A 24962-nucleotide genomic window follows, 5' to 3' on the forward strand; every position below is an offset into this window, starting at 1 on the left:
TGAGGATTGAATTTTAATTTTTGGGTGAACTATCCCATTTTGTGCTCCTATTTAACAATATATACCAAGAAATCAATTTCTTTCTTTGTTATATCAAAATCATGGCAAATTTGTTTATTTTTTCTTCCTGTAAAGCAAAATATAACGTGTTCTTATGTAAGCTAGATCTAACCAGTTTAAACCAATAGCATCATACCATCTACCTGTCAGTCAGTCTTTAACCGCAAATGGTGCTGCACTAACACAGATTAGTTAGCTTGTTATCAACAGTAAGGTACGTGTGTCTTCAAAGATGTTTGCCACCTCAAACCTTGTTCTATTACACAAAATAGAGTTGTGACAGGCCCCCTGGCTAGAATCTATTCACCTGCAGCAAAGTGGTATCTGTGACCAGGGGCGTTTCAAGAGGTGGGGGCATTGGTGGGCACTGGCCACCCCTGAAATCTGACTGCTCACCCCTAATGCCACACTATTATCCTCAATTATGATTGGTTATCTATCCATTGAGAGGCAGGACTTTAGTTTCAACTGTTTGATGTGTATTTTTAAAATATACGTTGTTTTTCTCTTATATGTAGCATATGTTTTTACAAGGTTGATTCACTTAAATAATAAATCATGAAAATAAAAGTATTTTTCATGGTGGAGTGTGGAGGATGAATTTAGTCTAACAGCCTGAGGATATAGGTAAAATAGAGGTACAATTTGTTATTGAGGACTGAAAGAAAACTTAAATTCAATTATATTTTAATGGTGTCATTCTTTTGTGTTGTTACTATTTATCTTTAAAAGAAAGTGCACATGAGTAAGTGCATACTTCATGCCGCCCCTGCATAAGTTAGTGCACCACTTGGGCCACCCTAGTCAAAAAACAGTCTGGAAACGCCCCTGTCAGTGACAGCAGTTTATGCTTCAGCAGTTATCTAATGTTAGCTACATGAAGCATATGATGGGCTAAAGGCTAGGCCTCACTAATTAATGTTACTGTACAAAAACACAACTTAATTACTTTATTCACTGATCTGGATGAAACGATCATATTTTATGGAGAAAACGCTCTTTGCTTTTTTCTCTGTTGTCCTCCAACGGCTCAGCTTCAAGTTTGGCTCAGAGTTTCTGCAATTTTAGCTGCTGTTAGCGGGCAACAGGGCTCAGCAGCCTCCCAGTGAACACAGCCAGACCGCGACCAAACAAAGCCTCTGAGGCTGACAGGGAATACAGTACCAAGGTACTGCTGCTTTCTTGAGCATCCTGATAGCTTTACTTGTAGCTAAAATAGCTAACCCCTAACTGCTATTAGCTTGGTTAGCAGCACAGCTAAGTTAGCTGACTCAGCCTTTGGGTGTCAGAAATGGATTGGAAAGCTGCACGTTTACTGCTATCTAAAGGAGGTGTCTCCAGTGACATAAATAACTATTGACTAATCTTCAAACTTTCCTGTTTGCCAAAGGTGCTAGAATCAGTGGTAAATCAACAATCATGTACTTTCCTATCTGTGAATAGGATTCTTACTCTACATCAATCTGGGTTCAGACCTGGTCATAGTACAGTCACTGCAGTCTCTTTAGTCTCATAAATGACACTAAATACAATAAAATAAATATAAGAGTAAAAATGTGCTGCCTTCTTTTTGTGTAAGCCAACACTTGTTTTGATATGTGATACACAAATAAACTATTATTATTATTATTATTATTATTATTATTATTATTATTATTATTATTATCATTATTACATTTAAAGAATACTATAAACAAATCATACTTTCCATAACATTAAGCAATTTTTTATAACACTGGTTTTGTTTGCTCATACATCAAATAAAGAAAAGTAAGGCTAAGTAAATGTATAATACAGTATATATCATATATAACCCAACATTTAAGGCCTGTAATCCCTAATGTAATCCTTACTGTAAACCAGTGTTGTTTTGTTCATTTTTTCACAGACAGACAGACAGACAGACAGGGATGGACTCTTGATGTCTGTGCAGGTTTCTTTGTGCAGCATTAAGCAGCGACACAATGATTAATAAACACGTGTTGTAGAAACACCTCTGTTATCCCAACTCTCCAGCACAGTAAATCTCTTTTTTGTCACCAAATCCTCACATTTCTCGTCTTATAAAAGAAAATGGGAGGGAAGGCAGTCAAACCACCCAGCTCTGAAAAAACAACTGTCAACAAAATATGAAGAAGATGATGACGACGATGAAGAAGAGAGTAATTGCAGACAGATGTGGGGTTGAATTTGATCTTCCAACTGTTGTAAACACCATTTCAATCTTATTTTCTGCCTATTAGCAGGATCTTGTTGCTGGTAGTGGGTTGTGGGCTGCATTGCCCAGTGTTTGTGACTAATTGCATTAAATTTCTTCTTCAGCCAGTGATGTGTGTTGATATGAGCCAGTCATCTATTCTACCACAGAGAACAATCCCTCCTGAGTACACAAAGTCTCATTTGGAATGGTTATTGTTAGACCGAGACAGGATAACACGGGGAATCCCTCCCCTCCCTGTTAGTGTGGACACACAAACACAGTGACACAGAATTCTGATGCCGACTCTCTGAATGAGACGAGCTGTGAGAACGTCTAGCAAGTGAAAATTCATGGCAGTGCAGTCCACTTCACAGTCATGAACTGACCTGCTGATGCTGTTTGTCCACAGAAAACTGCACTGCAGCCTCTGTAGGGATGAGTATCAGTACTCAACACCTTTAAGGCAGGGGTGTGCAACCTTTATGATCAAAAGAGACATTTGTGGCCGACAAACAGTCGAAAAATTTAGAGGAAAAGGCACCGAGCCAAAGACGTAGGCCATGAAGCACATTTCAGTGGACAAAATATTTAGTATAGGCTACATATTTTTACGGCTGGCAAATGTAAGAATCACTTTACAGTGTAAAAGAAATAGCTGAGACAACTTAAAATTTCAAGGCAACATACTGCAATAGATTTTTGAGCCCAACTCAAACTCTGAGTTGAGTTTTGAAATAAACTTTAAAAAGTTTTGGCAATCTATGATCTTTAATTGAGATAATTTACTATGCTTCTTTAGATAAACTGGAATCTTTTCGCTTAAAAAAATTGCATTTTAAAATTTGGTCACAGTGAGCTGTGAAACTGATTTGTATTATGTTATTTTGGTGTTTGAAAATTAAAGGGTTTTAATTGAAAATATTAAAATTTTAACCATCATACACTTTTACTTGAATCACTTGAATTTTTTTTTTAATGAAAAAAAAAATATCTCAACAAAAGATTAGTAGCTGGTAAAACTTTTTCCAAACTTAAGGTCTGTTGTAGTACCTTCCTAAAATTGTTGAGTTGTTTCAACTTTTTCATACACCTACAACAATGATAAATGAAAATGAAATTGTTGAAGAAAGAACTCATCTTTTTGTACCCAGATATTGAAACAAATGCAACACATTCTCATACCTAAATGCCAGAATAGGTTGATTGTCAGTTACTTCCAAAATAACATATATTACCAGTGGAGAATACTGTCAGCAACAGGCTCCCCAGACCCTGGCTACGTTATGTAGGTCACATGACATAACTCACATGATATTATTCGGAAGTGACATCACTGATGCAATGGAAGTGACACCATGGACATTACATCCATAACAATAAGCATAGTAAGTTACTCAAAACTTTAAATCCTTTGTGTTTCACACAGGACTTGAATCCCAGTCTCCTTCATCTCCTCCTCATACTTCAGTAAACAGACATATCAGCTGGAATAAGCTGCTTGCATTTCTGGTGAGGACAGGCTGAAAAAATGTATACAGTTTTGCAGGTGGCCAGTCATGGCAAGCATTCTTTGATGTAAAGCATAATGTGACTGGCCTGCTAACACAGGTGGTGAAGATGAGTACGGTGTTGCCTGTTTGATGGAGTTGGCAGCTCAGAATGCCAAGACGCTGCCAAAAGATTGTAAAGTACAGCTATACTACATGTCTGTGGTATCTAATAAAATAGATGCAAAAAATGCAAAAATATTATTCAGTGGTGCCAAAAATAAAGACATTCTTTATTCAAGTAGAAATACAGATACTGATTCAGCTTCTTTACTCAATACAAGTATAGGCTGTGAAATGTATTAGTACAAAGTAAAAAGTAACATCCCTCTGAAGGACATTTCTACCAGCTGCTCTGTGCAAAGCCAACAGAACTTCAGTGTCCATTTTGTCCTGTTACAGCTGTCGTGCCCAACTCTAAGCTCAAAAAGACTTGTTACTTTAGTTATAATGCATTTGAGGGGACTTATTGATTATTATTATTTTCTTTATTTCATTTATTTTGCTTCATTGTGCACAGCCTTCCAACATCAAGATTGATTTTTAACCTAATGGATGGAACAATATCGCATAGAAAAGACGATTCCACAAATGTAACAAGATGAAAATGACGTAAAAGACATAAAGATTGGAAAAAATGTAACAAAATGAAAAACGATGTCACATGATGAAAAATGACATAAAAGATGTCATAAGATGAGAAAGATGCAGCAAGAAGAAAAAAAAAAGAAAGATGTAACAAGATGAAAAAGATGTAACAAGACCATAATGTGACAAGACCAAAAATTCTGTAACAACAAAAAAGATGTAACAAAATCAAAAAACGACAATAAAGACATAACAAGACAAGTCAGAGACAAGAGTGAGACTCAGCTGCAGAGAAAGGGTGAGGTTCAGTTAGATTTGCACAGAAACAATCAGCAGAAATGTCTTTCAGATGACGACTTTTTACTTTTATACTGTGAGTACATTTCAGAGCCTGTACTTTTCACTTTTACTGCAGTAAACAAGTTGAATCAGTACTTCTACTTCTGCTTCTTTTTTTTTTTTACACAAGTATCTGTACTTGTACTTGAGTAAAGAATGTGTGTACTGTTGCCACCTCTGCATCTGGCTATATAAAGGATACACTAAGCCACCACTGGCAGCAAAAGCTGGCAACGGATGTAAATCGTGAGGTGCAGATTCTTCCAATATACACATAATTCCTGGAGATATACTGCCTGTCATCATCAAATTTATTTATGTAGCTCTTTTCTTAACATTGTTATAAACTGCTTCATGAATAGATATAACAATAAAACATGTTATATTTAATTAAGTTTTAAGAAATTCAGGTATTGAAATTTGAAAGGCAGGCAGTTAGTTGGGTTATGCTGCTATGATTAGTGGATTGTAAAAAGAACTTAACAAAACAAAACCAGCATAAAGGGCGTAACAAAATGAATCAGACAAGAAAACGAGCATTGTCAGCATAACAATAGTATTATACATTATGTTTCATGATGACCTGACCCAATAGCAGCATGTAAACAAGAAACAATAACAGGCCCAGGATTGACCCTTGGGGAAAAGAGAAAAGAGACCAGCCAATAACAGAAAAGGTTCAGTTAGACAGTGAGGAGCATAATAAGCTGAGAGCAGTCCTTGGTAGACCAGCATTGTATGTGTAACTGTAAATACTGTACACATTATATTTTGGGTTATTTTTATTACTTAATTTATTGTGTAAATTTATGTTTCTTATCTAGCAGTTCAGTACGTATATTATTTATATTTAAGTAGTAATATTTTTTACAGCGTCATTGAGTTACTGTAAATTATTATTTCATTGTCATTTATATTACTTTGTATATTATTTTATTTGTATGTTCATGTGCATTATTTTAAGTGACGTATCCCCTTGGTTAAGTTAATTGGTTCCTACCTGCTCTTGTCTTAGTACGGACAGATATAGGTGACACACTGGGAGAGAGTGCCTCGTGCTAGTGTTTAGAGGTGTTGCTGTACCCCTAAGTTGGAGTTGTTCTATACTGTCGTGCCGTGTTGGCGGATATTAAATGAGAGAGAAACAAAGACACATTGTAGCCCGCTTATTACCCACAGCCCGGAAGAACTGGAGAACACGAACAACAAGAAAAGAGGGTTACAGACTGGTGGCAGCGGTGTTTTTCTTCTGTGTTTTCCTCGTGTTAATTAGCCAAGGCAATCAACTAGCTCGCGCCGACGGGAGCGCCGGCTGCAGTCTACAAGTGCACTGTGTGAGTTTGTTTCTGTTGTGCATGGACAGTTAAACATTTTTACGGACAGTTGCTAAAGAGACAAGCGGACCAAAGTTTTTTTTCCCGTCGTCGATTGAAGTTGGACAGTACACTACAACATGTCGCTGCAGTCATTAGTGTCCGACGTTGAGGACAACGAGCCTGCCCATGAGGATGATGGCGCATGCAGCGCGACCCAACGGGACACAACAAAGACAGTGGTTCACTACAGAGTGGATTTACCGCCATATTTTCACGGAGATGGTAAGGACAAAGAAAACTTTTCACTGTGGAAAACCAGGCTAGAGCTTGCAGTTAAAGCCTGTGCAGATGGACAGCAGCTAGATATCGCCACTATACTGCCCACCCGCCTTAGTGGAGATGCACTGGCATATTGGCTGTCATTATCACCAGAAATACAGCAGGACTATGATGAATGTGTGGCCAAATTAAATGAAGTTTTTGTGAGGAAAGAATTTTTGCTGCACTTTCAGACTTTTGTAAATGCCAGACAGCGCTTGCCTAAAGAACCTTTAGAAGTTTATGCTGCAGAAATCACAAGACTGGTTTTGGAGGCATTTCCTAACTATGGCAAGCCAGCTATTGCAATGGAACGCTTCAGAAGATTTGTTGCTGGTTTAGACCCCATTCTTCAAGCTAAATGTCATGAGCATGGTGCTGCTACATTGGAGGATGCCTTAGATGTTGCATGTAAATGGGAACGTGCACAGGAAGCTCTGAAACTCCTCCCCCCACCTGCTTCTTCATATGCAACCAGCCAGTATGCTGTTCCTCCTGCCCCACAAGGTGAGCCAGTCTCTGCTATGGTTTCCACCAAACATGAACAATCTCACTCAGACTCATCTGCTGCCCTTATGGATGCTGTCAAGCAGCTCTCCAAGGATGTGCATGCACTCAGGCTTGAAGTCACTCAGCTGGGACAAAATTATAGCTACTCTGCTAGCCACCGTGCTCCCCATGCTGACTTTTCCAAACATAAATATGGCCGTCCTGATGAACTCAGGGGTGAGCGCGGCAGAGAAAGGTATCGTCGCTGTCCATCTGTGTCTCCTGACCGCGGTGTCTACTCCTCTGCAACCCACCATCAGAGAACCAGCAGGTCATACAGTGATCATCCCCATTCCAGATACTCTCCTGATCACCACAACAGGCGATACTCACCCACTCCACCATCTTCTCCACATCATCGACGTGACCATCACTCCACCAGCAGTCGGGATCACTTCAGGCACCACAGCCCAGACAGGCGCCACTCTCCTGACCACTTCAACGCCAGATACCCACACCAAAACAGCTCCTACAGACACACCTCCTACTCTCCCCCACATGAGTCAGCCAGACCCAGGTATGAGTCACATCATGCATACTCTGCTCAGGAAAGACGACCATCATACGGAGAAAGGAGCCATCATGTGAGGTTTAAAGGAGACCCCACTGATCAGGGAAACGAATGGTAGCAGACGCTGAGGGCCGAGTGTCTGCTGCTACTGCTCATGAGGCCCCACAACAGGTGCTTCCACCTTCTCACAAAAAGCCTACACGTTATGTAATGACTGTCATTGAGAACATTGCTACTAAAGTCTACCTAGACACAGGTTCAGACATTTCATTGATTAGTGAGGACTTTAGAATGTCTATTCCATTTCTGAAAACTAAAGCTATGCAACGCTCTGAGCTTTTCCCTAGAGCAGTGACTGGTGACTATTTAGACATTCTAGGTACACTTCCTCTCACCATCAGACTAGGTAATGAGGTTTTCACCCACACTGTCCAAGTAGTCAGAAATGTAACACAACCAGTGATCTTAGGATGGGACTTTCTACTTGCACATCATGCAGTTTTGGATTTGAGAGAAGGCATTTTTAAAGTAGGGAGTCGTACTAGCACCCCCCTTCTGTGTGCTACTGAGACTGCTCCCCTGGCTTGCAATGCTGTCACCTTATCCCCTATTATAGTCCCTGCCATGTCACAAATGACTGTTCTAGCTAAAGTCCAGCCCACTATTGGTGTGCCAGATATTGAAACTGACTATTCAGGTATCCTAGAGCCAGGTCCACCTAGTTTTCAAGGTCTGTTAGCTGCACGCACACTTGCTACTGTACAGGCAGGACTCACTTATGTCAGAGTAATGAACCCAACTACTACTGACCTCCACGTTCCAAGTGAAACAAGGCTAGGCGACTTTCACCCACTAGGTGATAGTGAGGATGACTATTCCATAGTGGAAGCTGACGTAGCCACAGTTACGACTACAGCAGAACCCTCCCCTCAACAGACATTACCAGATGTTGACCTCAGTCAGGCAGCACTCAGTGACGAACAGAGACAAAAGCTTGAAGCTTTACTGCTGACATACAGTGACGTTTTTAGTGCTCATGACCAAGACTATGGACGCACTAATGTTGTACAACACAGCATAAACACAGCAGATGCTCGCCCCATCAAACAGAGAGCATACAGAACCTCACCAAACATCAGAGCAGAGATAGACCGACAGGTCCAGCAGCTTCTCGCCCAGGACATCATTGAAGAAAGCTGCAGCCCCTGGTCTTCTCCTGTTGTTCTCGTGAGAAAAAAAGATGGCAGCTACAGGTTCTGCATTGATTACCGAAAGTTGAATGCAGTCACCATTAAAGACTCATACCCCTTGCCACGCCCTGCAGATGCCCTTGACAGCCTATCAGGCGCATGCTGGTTCAGCACCATGGACTTATCAAGTGGATATTGGCAGGTTGAGCTTGAGCCACAGGACAAGGAGAAAACTGCATTCAACACTGGCAGTGCTCTCTACCAGTTCAAGGTTATGCCTATGGGATTAACCAACGCCCCACCAACATTTCAACGGTTGATGGAGCTGGTGCTCCATGGCCTACACTGGAAGGACTGTTTGATTTACCTGGATGACGTCCTTGTGTTCAGCCGCTCTTTTCCAGACCACCTAAAGTGCTTGGAAGAGGTGTTCAGCAGGTTTCGCTCAGCTGGTCTCAAACTGAAAGCCAGAAAATGCCAGCTTGCACAAACCCAAGTGACTTTCCTTGGACATGTGGTCTCCAACCATGGACTCCAACCAGATGCAAGAAATGTTGAAAAGGTACGTGGATGGCCAACACCTAGGACAACTACAGAGGTGAGAGCTTTCATTGGACTGTGTTCCTACTACCGTAGGTTTGTCAAAAACTTTTCAGTTATTGCAGCTCCACTGCATGCTCTCACACAAAAAGGAGCAATATTCAAATGGACTGTTGAATGTGAGGATGCTTTTCAGTCACTGAAACACGCTCTCACTCACCCACCAATCATGGCACATCCCATCTTTACACAGCCATTCTTACTGTACACAGATGCTTCACAGGATAGCATTGGCTCTGTGCTAGCTCAACGCCAGGACAACAAAGAACGTGTCATTGCCTATGCAAGCCACACACTCAGGCCTCCTGAAAGAAAATGGTCCACTTTTGACCGTGAGCTCTGGGCAGTTGTTTGGTCTGTGAGACATTTTAAACACTTCCTCTCTGGTAGTTCATTTACAGTGATCACAGATCATAAGCCTCTCCTGAGCTTGAGGAAAGCACCAGTGGACAACGATCCCACTGGCAGGCGTAGTCGGTGGATACTCGAGCTGGATGTGTATGACTACAACCTACTGCACAGAGACGGTAAACAGCATGCCAACGCAGATGCCATGTCCAGGCGTCCCAATTCTGAGACCCACAACAAAGCTGTTCAGTGTGCTATATCTTCCATCACCTCCACAGACAGGCATGACAACACATCCTCAGGTATGCCTGACATCAGCCACACACTGTCAGTAGACTTTGAAAAGTTGCAGGAACAACAAAAGGAGGATGAATGTCTCAGCACAGTCATTGCATGGCTAGAGAACGCTGCTCACAAACCACCAATAGGTCACCTCAAACATTCCTCCCCAACACTGAGGAAACTCTGGCATGAGTACCCCAAATTGATCATTCGGCATGGAATCCTCTGTAGGAAAGTCAATACAAGCTCTCACACCCCTGCAAACTTTCAAGTTGTTCTGCCTGCAACTCTCATTCCCACAGCTTTGTCAGGTTTGCATGGAAATCAGTTCAGTGGTCACCTAAGTGCAGACCGCACACTGCAGAGAGCCAGACGTATTTGTTATTGGCCATACATGACCCGTGATATTCGCAAGTTTTGTGCTGAGTGCCTACCATGTCAAACACGGGGTTCTCCAAACCCACATGAAAGAGCCCCACTACAGTCAATCCATGCAGAGAGGCCATTTCAGAAAATTGCTGCAGACATCACTGAGCTACCTGTCAGTACACAAGGGAACAGGTATGTTCTGGTAGTAATGGACTATTTCACACGCTATGTTAATCTGTTCCCCCTGAAAGACCAGCGTGCTACCACAGTGGCAAAGTGCATTTTTGAGGACTATATCAGACAACATGGCTTGCCAGAGTCTATTCACACTGATCAAGGCCGCCAGTTTGAATCAGACCTCATCAAGCATCTTTGCAGCCTGCTTGGAATCAACAAAACACGCACATCTCCATACCATGCCCAGTCAGATGGTATGGTGGAGAGACTGAACAGGACACTGAAAGATCAACTTGCTAAGTACATCTCACAAAATGGTGGTGAATGGGACCAGTACCTGCCACAGTGTGAGCTTGCCTACAACTCAAGTGTTCATTCAAGTACTGGATTTTCCCCTTTCTTCCTTGTACATGGGAGAGAACCAAACCTGCCACTGGATGTCATGTTGAACTGTAGTCCTGCAGTGACCTCATCCACACCAGGTACACCAGCAGCTTATGTGCAGGATCTTACCACACGTTTGTCACATGCTTTCAGGGATGCAGCCCAAACCTCTGCTGCAACCAAACAGCATCAAAAGACTCATTATGACAAGAAAGTTGTGTTTCACCCTCACCAGCCAGGTGACCTTGTTCTCCTGGATGACCCAGCACAAAAAATGAATAAACTTGCTCCCAGATGGAAGGGCCCGTTTGTGGTCCGGAAAAGGATGAGCAGAGACGGACACCCTAGCGTCACCTATGAAATCACGGATCCTAGGAATGCACGCTCACGGACATGGATTGTTCATCATAACAGACTGAAAGCCTACAAAGGGACCTTGCCAGCTGCCCCCGTCAGCAGCCGGCCACCCTCCGTGCCAGCTGATTTGGGCACATCACTGTCATCAGCCCCCCCCCCCTCTCACTGCCTTGTCAGGGGCCTTGCCTTTTCGCCCTCCTACTCCCCCACATGTGCCTGCCCCTGCCAGGGCTGCTCCTCACAGCAGTTCTCCACCTTCTTCTCATCCCCCCAGTCCCTCCCCCTATTCCCCCTATTCCCCCTCTTCCCCTCCTGGCGAAACGGATGGACTTTGCCCACCACTTCAGGAGCCCCTGCTCGTCACATCCCGTTGTGGACGCCAGGTTAGGCGACCACTCAAGTACAGGGACTTTGTCACTTAAAGTGGTTTGGTTAATCTGATTCAGGCCCTTACATGTTGTGTTTATGGTTGTTTGGGTGCTATGATTTTATAATACCACGTGTGTATATATACCTGATTGTTATTTGAGTATATATTACGTGAAGGATTTTTCTGCCTGCACTGACATTTTTCTTGCAGAAAGTGTTTTATGTGTTGCTCAGTTCTGAGTTCATTAAGAGTAAGGGTATGGTTGTTCTAGTTGCTGAATTGTTTGCACGTATTTACTACTGTGATTTGTTACATTTCCAATATTATATACCAAATGTCTGATGCGTTGATTGAAATGGGGACATTTCTACTTGTAGCAAGGGAAGACTGTAACTGTAAATACTGTACACATTATATTTTGGGTTATTTTTATTACTTAATTTATTGTGTAAATTTATGTTTCTTATCTAGCAGTTCAGTACGTATATTATTTATATTTAAGTAGTAATATTTTTTACAGCGTCATTGAGTTACTGTAAATTATTATTTCATTGTCATTTATATTACTTTGTATATTATTTTATTTGTATGTTCATGTGCATTATTTTAAGTGACGTATCCCCTTGGTTAAGTTAATTGGTTCCTACCTGCTCTTGTCTTAGTACGGACAGATATAGGTGACACACTGGGAGAGAGTGCCTCGTGCTAGTGTTTAGAGGTGTTGCTGTACCCCTAAGTTGGAGTTGTTCTATACTGTCGTGCCGTGTTGGCGGATATTAAATGAGAGAGAAACAAAGACACATTGTAGCCCGCTTATTACCCACAGCCCGGAAGAACTGGAGAACACGAACAACAAGAAAAGAGGGTTACATATGTATACACAGTGTATAGATTAGGCCTGTGCAGTATACCGGTTCGTACCAAAAACCAGTCTTTATTTTCGTTATGATATGAATTTTTCATATACCACTATACCAGTGAATAACCCAAACAACATCCAAAAGTGTTTCAGCGGGGACCCATTTCACGGCTACACACCAACACCACAGGCGTGCTTACTTGGGATGTTACAGGATGTTCCTGGTGACTAAATTCCCTGTCGATTAAACGCAAAATTTAATTTAGACTAATCGACTAGTCTTACACTAACAAAACACTCAGAAAGCAGTTATAATTTAGCAGAATTTATTAATTTATAATGTTAAACACTATCTGAAAAAAATAGTGTGTGTATTAAGAGCCATTTGAAGACGTTAATCACAGTCTACAATCACCAAATCATTCTTTAAATGCAGCTGAAATTCATGCTACTTTGCGCTGTGCAATACAAACCTTACACATTAATGTACAAAACATGACAACAACTGACTAAACGCTTCACCTTTTCAGACAGAAGAGGGTCACAGTGTCTGCAGGTAAAGGACCCAGAGCTAACGTTAGCTGCCAGCCTGACACACAGTGTGGCTAAAGTTAGCAGCAGCAGCAGCAGCAGCTCCGCTTGCAGGTTTATGTTTGTGTCTGTGCTTAATGCGGGCACATTTTTCCAGTCCTTTTGCTTATATAAACATCCGGTGTTGCCAGGGCAATCAGTTCATACGTGCTGGGCGAGAGGGGCTGTCGTCTGACAGTGCTGCAGCGCTGACTAGTGGCATGCAGCTGCATAAAATCTTAGAAGCAACAGATAACTGGCATTGTGCATGAATGAAATATCGATGAATATTTTAAACTACTAGTATTTCTGGTGCCGACTAGCATGGGATTTAAAGCCAATCAACTGCAGTAATTCTTTTCTCATTAGAAGAAAATGTGGGTAAGAACACTCTTGCATGAAAAAATAAATACTGTCAAATACCGTGAAAACGATATGACAGCATATATACCTGCAAAGTACATGTCTATACAACATAGATAAAAACAACTAGAATAATCCAGTACACTACACACAATGAAGGAAAACTAATCAGATGCACAGGACAACAGAAAAGTTTCAGTCTACGTTTAAACAGAGTTAAGATTGAATCAAATCTGATGAGGTATTCCAGTGGCTGGATTACAAAAAAACAAATGTGAGAGAAAGAGAATAAAAGGTGCTACAGGAATGTACTGACTAAAATCAGTAAACTGAGTCACTGGACACCAATGGAAAAGGAATACGAAAGATCTTGCAGTATGTATAATAACTGAAAATCCAAACCCTTTTGACTCAGTGGATCAAGTCTAGCACCGGACTCAATGCGCTAACCCTTATGTCCCACACAAACAGACTACAGGACTACAGGACTTGGATATCAGCTACAGTTCATTAGCGCTGTCTGCACCGACAGCAACATGCATTAATTACACAAGGAGAGACCTTGTCTGAAATTAATCATCACAGTTATTAGTGAGATTATTTCTTTTCTATTTTTTACCCTGAAGAGTTGAAAGGATTTGTTCTCCAAATGAACATCTTTCAGGTTGAAAGTTCAAGCCAGAATCCATTAGCAGCCACGGGGTCCAACAATGTGGTTAATTGCTCAGACTTGGGGATGAAATGATGTGCAAAATGTTATTGTTTTAATTCACCCCTTAGCAAAGAAATGTATGCAGTTACACACTGAGAGCACTCAGTGATAAAACTTTGAAATGGTCAGACTCATCTGTCCATTTCAACAAAGTAAAAACAGTAATTCAAGTACTATTAATAATACTGCTATTTTAGTTACATGCAAAGACAGTAACTCAACTGAAGAAAGCACTAACATTACGCACCCTCTAAACTTAAAACAGCTCTGGAGCTTGGGGGATGTACTAGTGGCTGGATGCAACATGTGATAAGACAAGTTAAAGCTATCAGTACCAGTGATGGACCAGTGTATCGACTGAACACACACAGAAACTGTTACAGATCGTCTTATCAATCTACCAGCAAGACATCGAACAAGCCAACACACCAAAATATCCACCAGCACTGAGGTCTTAAAGCAGCTGATGGTATGCCACTAGTGGCACAGCAGCATATGTCGATCTGGTTCAGTGGCATGCTGATGCTCCAGTGCTGGTGTGCCACTCCTTTTCGAAAGTTCAGCCGCTGTCAGACTGTCAACTGATGCACATACAAATTAATTTCATACGTCCTGGGTGATGTACCCAAACCTAATTTTGGAACTAGTGGTTAGCTTAGCCACCATAGCTAGTCTGATGAATCAATCGCAGAAGTTGAGAGCCAACTAATCAAATAACACTGGGATTATGTCTGGCAAGTTAAATTTATTTGTAAAATTCAGTCACACTAACCGATCAACTGTTAATCAATTATTAAACTAATTTCCAACAATTTTGATAATTGATTAATTGGTTTGAGTAATTTTAAGAGAACTCTCTGACAGTAAGCTGAATATGATCAGGTTGTGACTGAAACAAGACATTTTAGGACGTCATCTTGGACTTTGGAAAACACTGATCGAAATTTTTCACTATTTTCTGACATTTTAAAATAGACAACAATTAATCGATTAATCGAGAAAATAATCAAGCGATTAATCAACTGTGAAAATAATCATTAGTTGCAGCCCTACTGTAATGTAAATTTCAACACTGGTGTGAATCTACAGAGGCAGGTTCCTATGTGCTATGATGCGGCACTTACTTTACATATTATCTATATCTATCTATATATTATTATTTCAGCCTATCTGCAGACAGACAGTGGGAAAATACCCCAAATTTTATGCCAATCTATGTCAGTATGAAATGACATATGCCACGATATCAATCTGTTACTCATTCAAAGTAGGTGAATAATAAATAATATGTGTGTACACCTGGTTAATGTTTTGCTACATGTACACACTATGTTTTAATGTCATGTGCTGGCTCTAAATTTCTGTGATCAATTAGTCAGAATGTGTACATGCATCAGGGTGACAGTCTGACTGCAGCCTAACTTTCCAGTGGCACCTGCTGTTAGAAAATGACATGTGACACACAGGTGACATACACCTCTGGAGACACCAGAGTATGCCACAGGACACTGTCCAATAGACATTAGCACATGCCACTGAACTAGCGTCATACCATTATAGACATCAGCATATGCACCACTCTATGGATTGGTATCTGTGCCACTGTGCCACTAGTAGCATACCATCAGCAACTTTTTGATCTCTGCATCACTTAAAATGTCAGAGTAACAGAGCATTACTAACATTTCACAAATGCATCACAGGCCAACACTGATCCTGGCACATATCTGTTCCAGTAGTCCAGCAGGTCTTACCTGTGGGGAGAGTCCATTGCTGACAGGGTTGACGTGGTTGCTCGGTGCTGCGGAGCTCATGAAGGTGTCGGAGTAGCTGGAGAAGCCATGGCGGTTGGAGGCCAGACCGTAGGCAGAGCTGCTGTCAGTGGTGGACAGACCGCTCTGGTGCATGGTGGATGGAGGTAACGGCTGAGGACGGTGAACTGTACCACCACCGTCTGAAGAGAAAAACCCAACAGGACACAGCTGAGCACCTAATGATAAAGCATCTAAAAACCTCACAGTACCCTGATCCTGTTGTACCCTGCTGTTATGTGGAACACAGATCTGTTTCTTCAAGTGCTCAAACATGTAAATAGGACACAAGCTAGGCTAGCAGTCTGTGTGTTAAATGGGACTAGACACATCCTGGATCAGTGGTGGATGGTGACAACATGGCTTTCAGGTGAGCGGTGTGGCAGCAAAATGGCAAAAAAGAGTACACAGTGGGCTGACAGCTGAGGTACATTAAAACTTGACCCAAAAAGACGCCTTTTACACCATGTTTTTAGCCTAAATGTCAACTGTATCCTGTCAGACCTGATCCACATGCACACACTTGAAGCGGGTACACAGGCTCTCACTCAAGGGGTACGACATGAGATATATGAGATCTCGCAATACCTTCACATCTGTGTTTACATGCTACCTGGAAGCGACTCAGACAACAGAGAGAGATCTGCTCAGAAATAGTGACTTGTTACACGCAGAGTTACTTCACAAACTTTCAATAAAGAAGAAAATGTCTGAGGACTTCAACATAGAAGAGGAACATCTTTGCTGCAGCCACGATGCTTGGGTGAGAACCTGTGTACCCGCTTCAGGTGTGTGAACGAGGATCAGAACTGAGAGTAAAATGGCGTGTTTTTGGTCTTTTTATGTCACGGCTTACGGACACTTGAATTACACCACACGAGCAGTATGGAGACATTTTGTGTTTTTTTGTGTTCTTTTTTTACATTTCAAAACTGGTCACTATTCACTTCAATTGTACTGGATTTGGTTGCAGTGCTGTTTTCTGCTGAAGCTCCAGGAGTGTTTTGTGAACTCGTTTGTTTTTTTCATACTGTTAAATTTACCAACTAGGCTACATCACGTTTCATCTGAAGGTTGCAGGCCCATCCAACTGCAAAGGCATTTTAGTCTGTGCCCATTAATACTGAAAATGAACTGAGAAGGTCCAGGCTCAAGCAGCGAAGTCGCAGCCTCAATCAATAGCAAAGCAGTGTGTTCTTTTTGGCAGGCGATGGTCACTTGCCTACATTTGTAGATGACCATGCACTAGTTTGTGTTTGCAAATGTATCTGGCGATGCCAGCCTATGCCTCACTCCTCAGTAACACACTTTGATCTGTCACCCAGCTGTATATTATCAGTGTAAAATGTTATCTGCTCTACCTTGGGGCAGAGTGTTGGTCGGGTAGCTTGACTCCGGCAACTGGTACGTAGGAAGTGCTGGCATCCCTGTGGGAGGAAATCCACCCGGCAACAGGTGGTTGAATGCTGCTAGCTGATTGGCTCCTGCTTGTTTTCGCCACCTGGCTCTTCGATTGCTGAACCACACCTGTTAAAAAAACAGATGAAAAAACAAAGGCATCACCTTTATTGGTCATTTAACTTTTTGTCAGAGCTTTTTGTGGAGCTCTCTGTCAGCAGCACAAGCAAACACACTGCTGGAGACTCCAAACATTAACCCAGGATCACTGATGGCTGTACTCAGCACTGTGCTCTGCTGTGCCCTAACTACACCCTGCGGTGGTGTCATGAAGTAATGACATACCCTGAAAAACATTTTTACATCCCTGCAACAAATTGAGGACTTCAGCCACTGGAGCTCAACATTTGAAGAGCTCAGGTGAAGAAATTTTGAAATGGTACCAAGTTACAAAAACAAAAAAGAGGTGATTGGTCTTTGGCATGGAAGAGAAAGTAAATGGTATGTCAATGAAATGTGTATGCACTTTATTATGTGTAAATGGAGTGAGTGTGCGTGGTTAATCATGCGTTGCTCCTCACCGACTTGAGATGGCTGAATGCAGATTCAGTGGGTTGAATAGAGGTCCAAAGAGGAGGGAAAGGAGGGGTCAACATCCCACAGCTAAACACTTCACACGTGACTGATCAAAGCAATGAACACACTTACAACCTGATACTTTTACACACACAGGCTTTGGACTTCTCTTTTTTTTGGGAAAACACTTTTTATTTTATCTAGATTTTACAGGTCTGGGAATCAGATGGATCTGTGAGCTCATGTTTTATTTGCTCTGGCAGATTCGTCTGGACCCCCTCCTGTTTAGACAGATTTCCACCCGTCCTGGTAGATGTGGGGCAGGTTTGATACAATGACTGACAGAGGAACGTCCAGATTTGAAAAGTCATAAATCACGTGTCGGGCACAACGCACCAGGCTCATAAAACTCAGATCAAACTGTCAAACAAGGCAGTGCTGATCAAATATTCTATTACTGCCTATTTCCCACCTCATGTTTTCAGAAAGACATTTTAGTGTGCTGTCTAGCAGTAATTTGAGAAAGACCTGGCCCTCATTTTTTTCCTGCTTGAAAACAGATCAAACACTGCCCTGACTTGCATGTGCTACGTCACATGTTTTGTTGCTCTGATTGGTCGCAGAGTCTATCCAACTGAGACACTTTGGTCTGCGCCTGCTGATAATGCCCTTTTTTTTAAAAAATAAATCAATTTACTGACCAATTCACATTTGTGAATTAATCTGGTGATTCCAAGCTATGATTTTACAGAAACATTCAAGAAAATACAGCAGATAACTCAGATAAAGGATTTTTAAGAACTAACTCTTGATAAGACTTATTTTACTGCTGAAAGCAATTCCATTTATATTGCTTGATTTTCTAGTACAAAATTTATGTCCATTTCCAGCCTTTAATATCGGTGTCGAATGTAGTGTTGTCTGTACAAAGCTAGGTCATAGGTAATCTTGGTCAAAGGAAATTCTACCTCTGCCTGCTAGTTTAAATGAGTGCTAATCAAAGTTTTGAATGAATTTTTTTTCACATGTGGCTATAGCATTACCTTCAGGATATTTTCATATGTTGGTGTTACATTCAACAGCAACACAAACACGCACACCAGCAACAAGTCACACCGGCTTCCATAGACAAAGCTAATGCTAACAAAACTCACACTGCACTATAAATATCCACAAAACAACAACATGAAAAAGCAGCTAATGGCATTCAACCTGCTAATGTTGTTATTTAGTTTCAAATGCGGCTAAATGTTCACACAGTTTCTCTTGACTGTCCCTCAATATTACAACATTAGACCAATATTGCCCCAAATAAATCTCCAAATGCATTTCATATTTTCCAAAACAAGGCTAATATTCAAGGCAACTATGTCACATTAAAATTTTACACAAAATAGTTTAAGCTTTAAAATTAATTTTAATTCAACTTAAATCATATTCCATCCTGGTTGACTGACTCTGGCTGATCGAAATTGAAAAACTAAAAAATATAGTATACATTCTGTATACATAAAGAATGGATCTATTAACACTTAACATTCACATGATTTCTCTTGACTGTCCCTCAATATTACAGCATTAGTCCAACATCGGAGAAGCCACATTAGCCACATGCTAATGCCAACTTTGACAGGATAAACTACAGAATGGAACAGACGGTAAAACAACATACAAAACAACACTCAGTTCTTCTTAGTTATGTGTCATGCGCAAAAGATGCAGCTCTGAGAGCCGATGCTTTGTAGTGAATCAGCGAAAGGAAAAAAACTGGGAGCCGGCTCTCACTCGATGCGAGCCGGCTCCCAGTTTTTTTCCTTTCGCTGCTTACCTCAGCCTGAGCTCTGCTCAAGGCAGAAATTTGTTTTGATTGGTCAGTATCACGGCCAATCAGATGTGAGGATATAGGATCATACCATTATGTGAAAACAGAGAGGGGGGCAGTGGCTAACTTGCCGTGGGGCACCCCCTTCTCTGTCTGTCTGTCTGAGCGTTAATTTGTGCATTAAAACATTTGATTAAAATATTAAACAAAAGAATGGTTTTGTAACAGAATAAATGCACAAAATTAGGCAATTATAAGGCTTCTCATAAAAACACTGAACAAACCATTAATTTTTGCAAAATTATGGTAAAATAAAGGCCTACAAAAAATCCTAAATTAAGAGCCGTTCAGGAGTTGAACGAGCCGGCTCTTCTTTGGGAGCTGAGCCAAAAGAGCCGGCTCTCTGAAAAGAGCTGAACTTCCCATCACTAGTTCTTCTGTCCTCTGAGGCTGGGGGCAGATGTAGAGATTTGTTCTGCTACTTTAACATGGGGTCAGTTACTTTGGAGCCAGTAAATGTTCACTAGTTAGCCTGTCACTCACAAATAAAATCCATCAGGTCTGCATATGTACCGCCTCCAACAACAATGGATTGAAGAAGCACTTCTCACTTTATCTCTCTAATCTACCAATCAACCAGAATGTGTCAGCCCTAGTTGTACTGTAACTATTTTTGGGGTTTAAAACAAAAGGAAGCATGTCAAACATGAGGACATGTCAGACACACACACACATCCCTGCTCCTCAGCCCAGTAAAGTGAGTCAAATCAGGCAGATTGTGAAATGACAAAGGGGTGTGTATCGCCACAAGCTAAACTGTCCTCTTTTTCAACTCAGCATGGCACTAATTTGCAAGTTCTTAATTAAAGCTAACTAAAAGACAGAGACTGAGAGCAAGTATGAGCCTGTCGCTGTGCGCAACACACACACACACACACACACACACTCACACACACACACACATACACACACATCTACACATGCACAGAGTCTGATCTGCCCCACTGTCTCCTCCTCACACATCCTGTCCCATATTAGGCACAGGAAACTGCATTTTTGTCATTTGCGATATTTGAATCAAACCATACAATGCCACTCACATGAGTTAATACAAGCACACGCACACACACACACACACACACACACACACACACACACACACACACACACACACACTCACAGAACACACATCCAGGGCTGGAGCAGGAATCTATGTATTGCCTGCAGCTCTCCACCCACCCACTTTCTCCAGGAATCCTCCTTTTTCATTTGGAGCAAATGAAAACATGCCTTTCAAGTGGAGAAGATCATTTGGACTCCTATTTCTGAAGAGGAGACTCAAATAATTAGAACAGGTGTTGTCGCCCCGAGGTACGACTGCAAGAGAAGCAGGAGAAGAGTCTGACTGATCAGCTCAACAGTCCAACTCCCTGTGCAGAGCAGAGACACAAGTGTGAGGAGAAACAGAATATCACCTTCTCCTGACCACAGCTACACAAACCCTGACATGATGTGTCACTGCTTTATTTCACTGTTATTGTCTGACTCAGTGTGTTATTGTATGCATGCATTTATGAGCACATATTTGTGCCACATCAAATGAATCACAAAATGAATTTCATCCACACTTGAGACTTCATTAAGCTTCAGTTGAAATTTAAAAATAAACCAGAATTTCAAGATTACAGGTTATTTAATGCAACAGCAAATGTATTCATAACATAATGTTATTAACCACCCAGCCAAATTTGAATTACTGTAAAATTGCTAAGTATATAAAATTAGGTCTCAGAATCATGAAAAAATAGCTTTTTTTTTCTGCTCTGAAATGGTGGGGGTGTGTCCGTTCCACTGTCTCAGTGTCAAATACCACTACGACCTGAAAACAACCTGAAACATGAAGGCTGTATTGGACATGTCCAGACATATTTGAGCCACCAGAGCCAAAGGACGGTGACAGGATGGTATTTTTTCATCATTGGGCATTTCATGGGGGCTTTCATAGTGTCAGGGGACTGTGGCTCCAGCACATCACCGAGCCATGTTTCAGGTCCGCCCCAAAACTCCTGAACACGGAAACCATGAATGACAGTTAAACTCCGCAATTCAGTACCACATAATTCTCACACATAAGTCTCTCCACCTGTTTTCAGTAATTATGTTCACGTATAATGTGTTTAGAGGAAAAACTTTATGTCTATTTTATAGTGACAGTGGCTCCCTGGTCACAGACATAAGAATATGAAATTTAAAACTTTAAATAAGTCAAGACTGACTTTTGGTTTCACCTCAGTCTCTTGAGTGAAAGCTGTTTGTTCAAGCAATACATTCACCACACATCCTCCATGTGCTTGCCATTCATCTGTACTCCTTTTTGAGATGCGCACACACACACACACATGCACGCACACACGCACACACACACACGCACACACACACACACACACACACACACACACACACACACACACACACACACACACACTGGTGGTGGTCCAGCTATTACAGTTCTTTGAAATTAATACATCTAGTCAGACAGGACTGTATCTGAGCTACTGCGTACAAAAATACATGAAGGCTGCTGTAGGCAAATATAAAAGTTGAACTAACACAAACTGACTTACTGATGGACTCTTTTATGAAATAAATCTCAATCCAACTCTCTTTGTATAAACTACACACACAATTTGGACTGACATGCCTCTTTAACCTCCCTCTGCGCCTCTGTTTAACTACTTTTCTTCATCATTTTATGATTTCTGTGCTTCTTCATTGCTCTTTTTACTGCCACATGTGCCATAAACAAAAAAACTCTCATATCTGGATTTTATAGAGGAGGTGACTCCCACCTGACATACGGTACCTAGACGCCATCAGCCTCACACATCCAAACAATCAGCACCACTAAAACACCATCAAAATCTTTTGCTACCTCAAACTCACTCTGCAGCATCGGCATTTTCCCCCTGACCAGGTCCACACTCCCCTCCTCGTCTTTTGAGGATGTGTACAAGTGGCAGCACTGCGCCCAAAGCTTGGTTATTGTTTTGTTACATTTTCCAAACATGAGATGGATGACGCAAGGTGATGACATGTCTCCGCTTGCATCAGTTTCTTTCTTTTTATTTACATCAAACAGCTACTTTCATTGCACCATCTGACATGCGTCAAAAGCATTGAAATCATACAGTTTGACAAAAGACCTTCAGGGTTTTGTTATCACATATATAGGTGCCCTATGCCAAGAAGCACTGAAGTTTCTTCTTGTCATTTGTTACCCATGTCCCAGTACTTCAAAAGTTGCATATGTTAATACATGCATCTGCCTGTTCATTTTTTGACCTTGGAAATAGCTGTGGAAAACAGCTCAACATTTCTTTCCCTGCTTCCTCTGGAGTTATCCATCAAATCAGTCCAGACCAACAGATCAATTCCCATGGAACTATGCTGCCATACAAAGGCAACAGGCAGTAACTACATATTTGGTTAAAGTTTAGTTATAACTTTTATTTTCATGTCTGTTTTACTATTTAGACATATTGTGTTGATGTCTTACATTTTGACCGGCTCTAGCTGTCAAAAGTCAAACCACTAGGATAGATGAGGAAATGGGGAACAGGGAACATGATGGAGTCCACCACAATGAAAAGTAAAACAGCTACAACACAGACTGGCCATGTACTTATCTGTCTATTGTGCACTAGTCAGAGGGCAAAGCTTGAGATGAAAATATTTATTTCTTAAGTCAGATAGACAGTAAAATTTTAGACCTCGTGTCCCACGCTGTCCCACACAGATTCTTTGTCCCACATTTGGTGTGTTGGGATCTGGTCACCCTAACTCTGTGCCTCGTACACCTGTCCTCACATTATGTCACTTTAGTGGCTGGGTCGCAACAAGCGCGCAACACTTTATGGCACTAAGTCACACACCACCATCTATATATCAGACCGGTAATACGTCATCCAGCCCACGTTGGCAAGGCCATGCCCCCCTCTGGTGGGAAACTCCCGGTTTCATATATCCGGAGAGGTGGAAAATACCAAAAATCTGCTGTGTAGCAGGTTGCAATAAACATACAAACCCATCACGATCTCTGGTTTCACATCCTTCCTGGAAAGCACAGGATCTCAAAAAGAGAGCAGAGAGAATGTCTGAGCCTCCAGAGAACGTTACTTTTTCCTTCTGATGGAGAGCTAACATTAGCTTGAGTGTGAGGCTGCTGGATTTACAGTTACAGCAGTGTCAGACTGTCCTCTCTGACATGTTGTCTCCCGCACATCACTGAGCCATGTTTCAGGTCTGCCCAAAAAATCCTCAACACAGAAATCATGAACAACAATTGAATGGTCTAACTCCACAGTTCAGTTTATATAGTTCTCAGTGTTTTCACATATTTTCAGCCACTTTGTTCTAACATGTATAAGGTATTTAGAAGAAAAACTGCCTTTTTCCTTTACATGGACTTTAATAGTACTCTGACAGATTGAAACATAACCAAACACAGAAACAGTTTCTGTGCTGTGGACCATAAATAACCAGTTTGACATCCAGCCTGAAGACATTCAACCGTTTTTTGTCTCAACTCCACTGTTCCTGTAGTTCTGCTGTCTGCCTTCATAGGACTCAATACGTAGTTGAACTTTATGACTCTAACATGCAGTTCATTAAAGACAGCTGGCATTTGACAGCTGACAAGTCAATATGGATGAGGACCAAGTGAAATGGTCCAAAGCTCCAGAACTGAAAAAGTGGACTTCAAGTTGAGATTGTCTTGTGAACTGTACAGTACGTGAACTGTTTTTTTTGTTTTGTTTTTTTTTATGTGTGGCTGAAACCTGTGTGATGAGCAGCACCAGGCAGAGGTACATACTGTCGACCATTCTGAGGTCTGCAGTTGTAAGAGTGAAACTGCAGAGTGAGGACTGGTTTCCACGCCATGCTGGTCCCTCTCTCTCCGGGCCTTGATTGATCCACGTGGCTGTTGTGGATTAAAGCTCCCGTGAGAGACGGCCCGGGCCCGTCTGTGATCTGCTGGGCATTTTACAGTGAGTGGTGGGCTTGAAAGTGGTGGGAAAAACTGATTCCAGCCAAGATGCTGGGGGAGTGAGACATACATGAGGAATGCAGCCCCCACCCCACTACTGAACACCTAACAGCTGTTGTTAGCACTCGACAGTGTTCTCTCCAGACGCTGTGGAGCTGTCAGAACCCTCAGAGAGCGAGGACAGGTTCCTCAGCTGACATGTCTACAGCTGGCACAGTCTTCACCATTATACTGTACGTCTGTGTGAGTGCTGGCTGGACTCAGACATTGAATATGGAGTTTAGGCTGAAATATGTATG

The 24962-nt window shown here is 41.6% G+C and overlaps 1 protein-coding gene across 2 annotated transcripts in view; it reads right to left on the reverse strand.

Moving 5' to 3' along the window:
* LOC146326219 (paired box protein Pax-7-like) overlaps positions 1-24962 on the reverse strand; it is a 94623-nt gene that overhangs the window by 26097 nt on the left and 43564 nt on the right. For both annotated transcript variants that reach the window (XM_084721967.1, XM_084721966.1), the window contains exons 6-7: positions 17182-17347; positions 15764-15963 (exon numbers count right to left, since the gene is read on the reverse strand). In XM_084721967.1, coding sequence (XP_084578093.1) covers positions 15764-15963; positions 17182-17347 — 366 coding nt within the window. The remainder of the gene's footprint in view (positions 1-15763; positions 15964-17181; positions 17348-24962) is intronic.

Source organism: Lutjanus erythropterus, chromosome 6, assembly GCF_056507025.1.
Source record: "Lutjanus erythropterus isolate fLutEry1 chromosome 6, fLutEry1.hap2, whole genome shotgun sequence".
NCBI classification, from domain to species: domain Eukaryota; kingdom Metazoa; phylum Chordata; class Actinopteri; order Lutjaniformes; family Lutjanidae; genus Lutjanus; species Lutjanus erythropterus.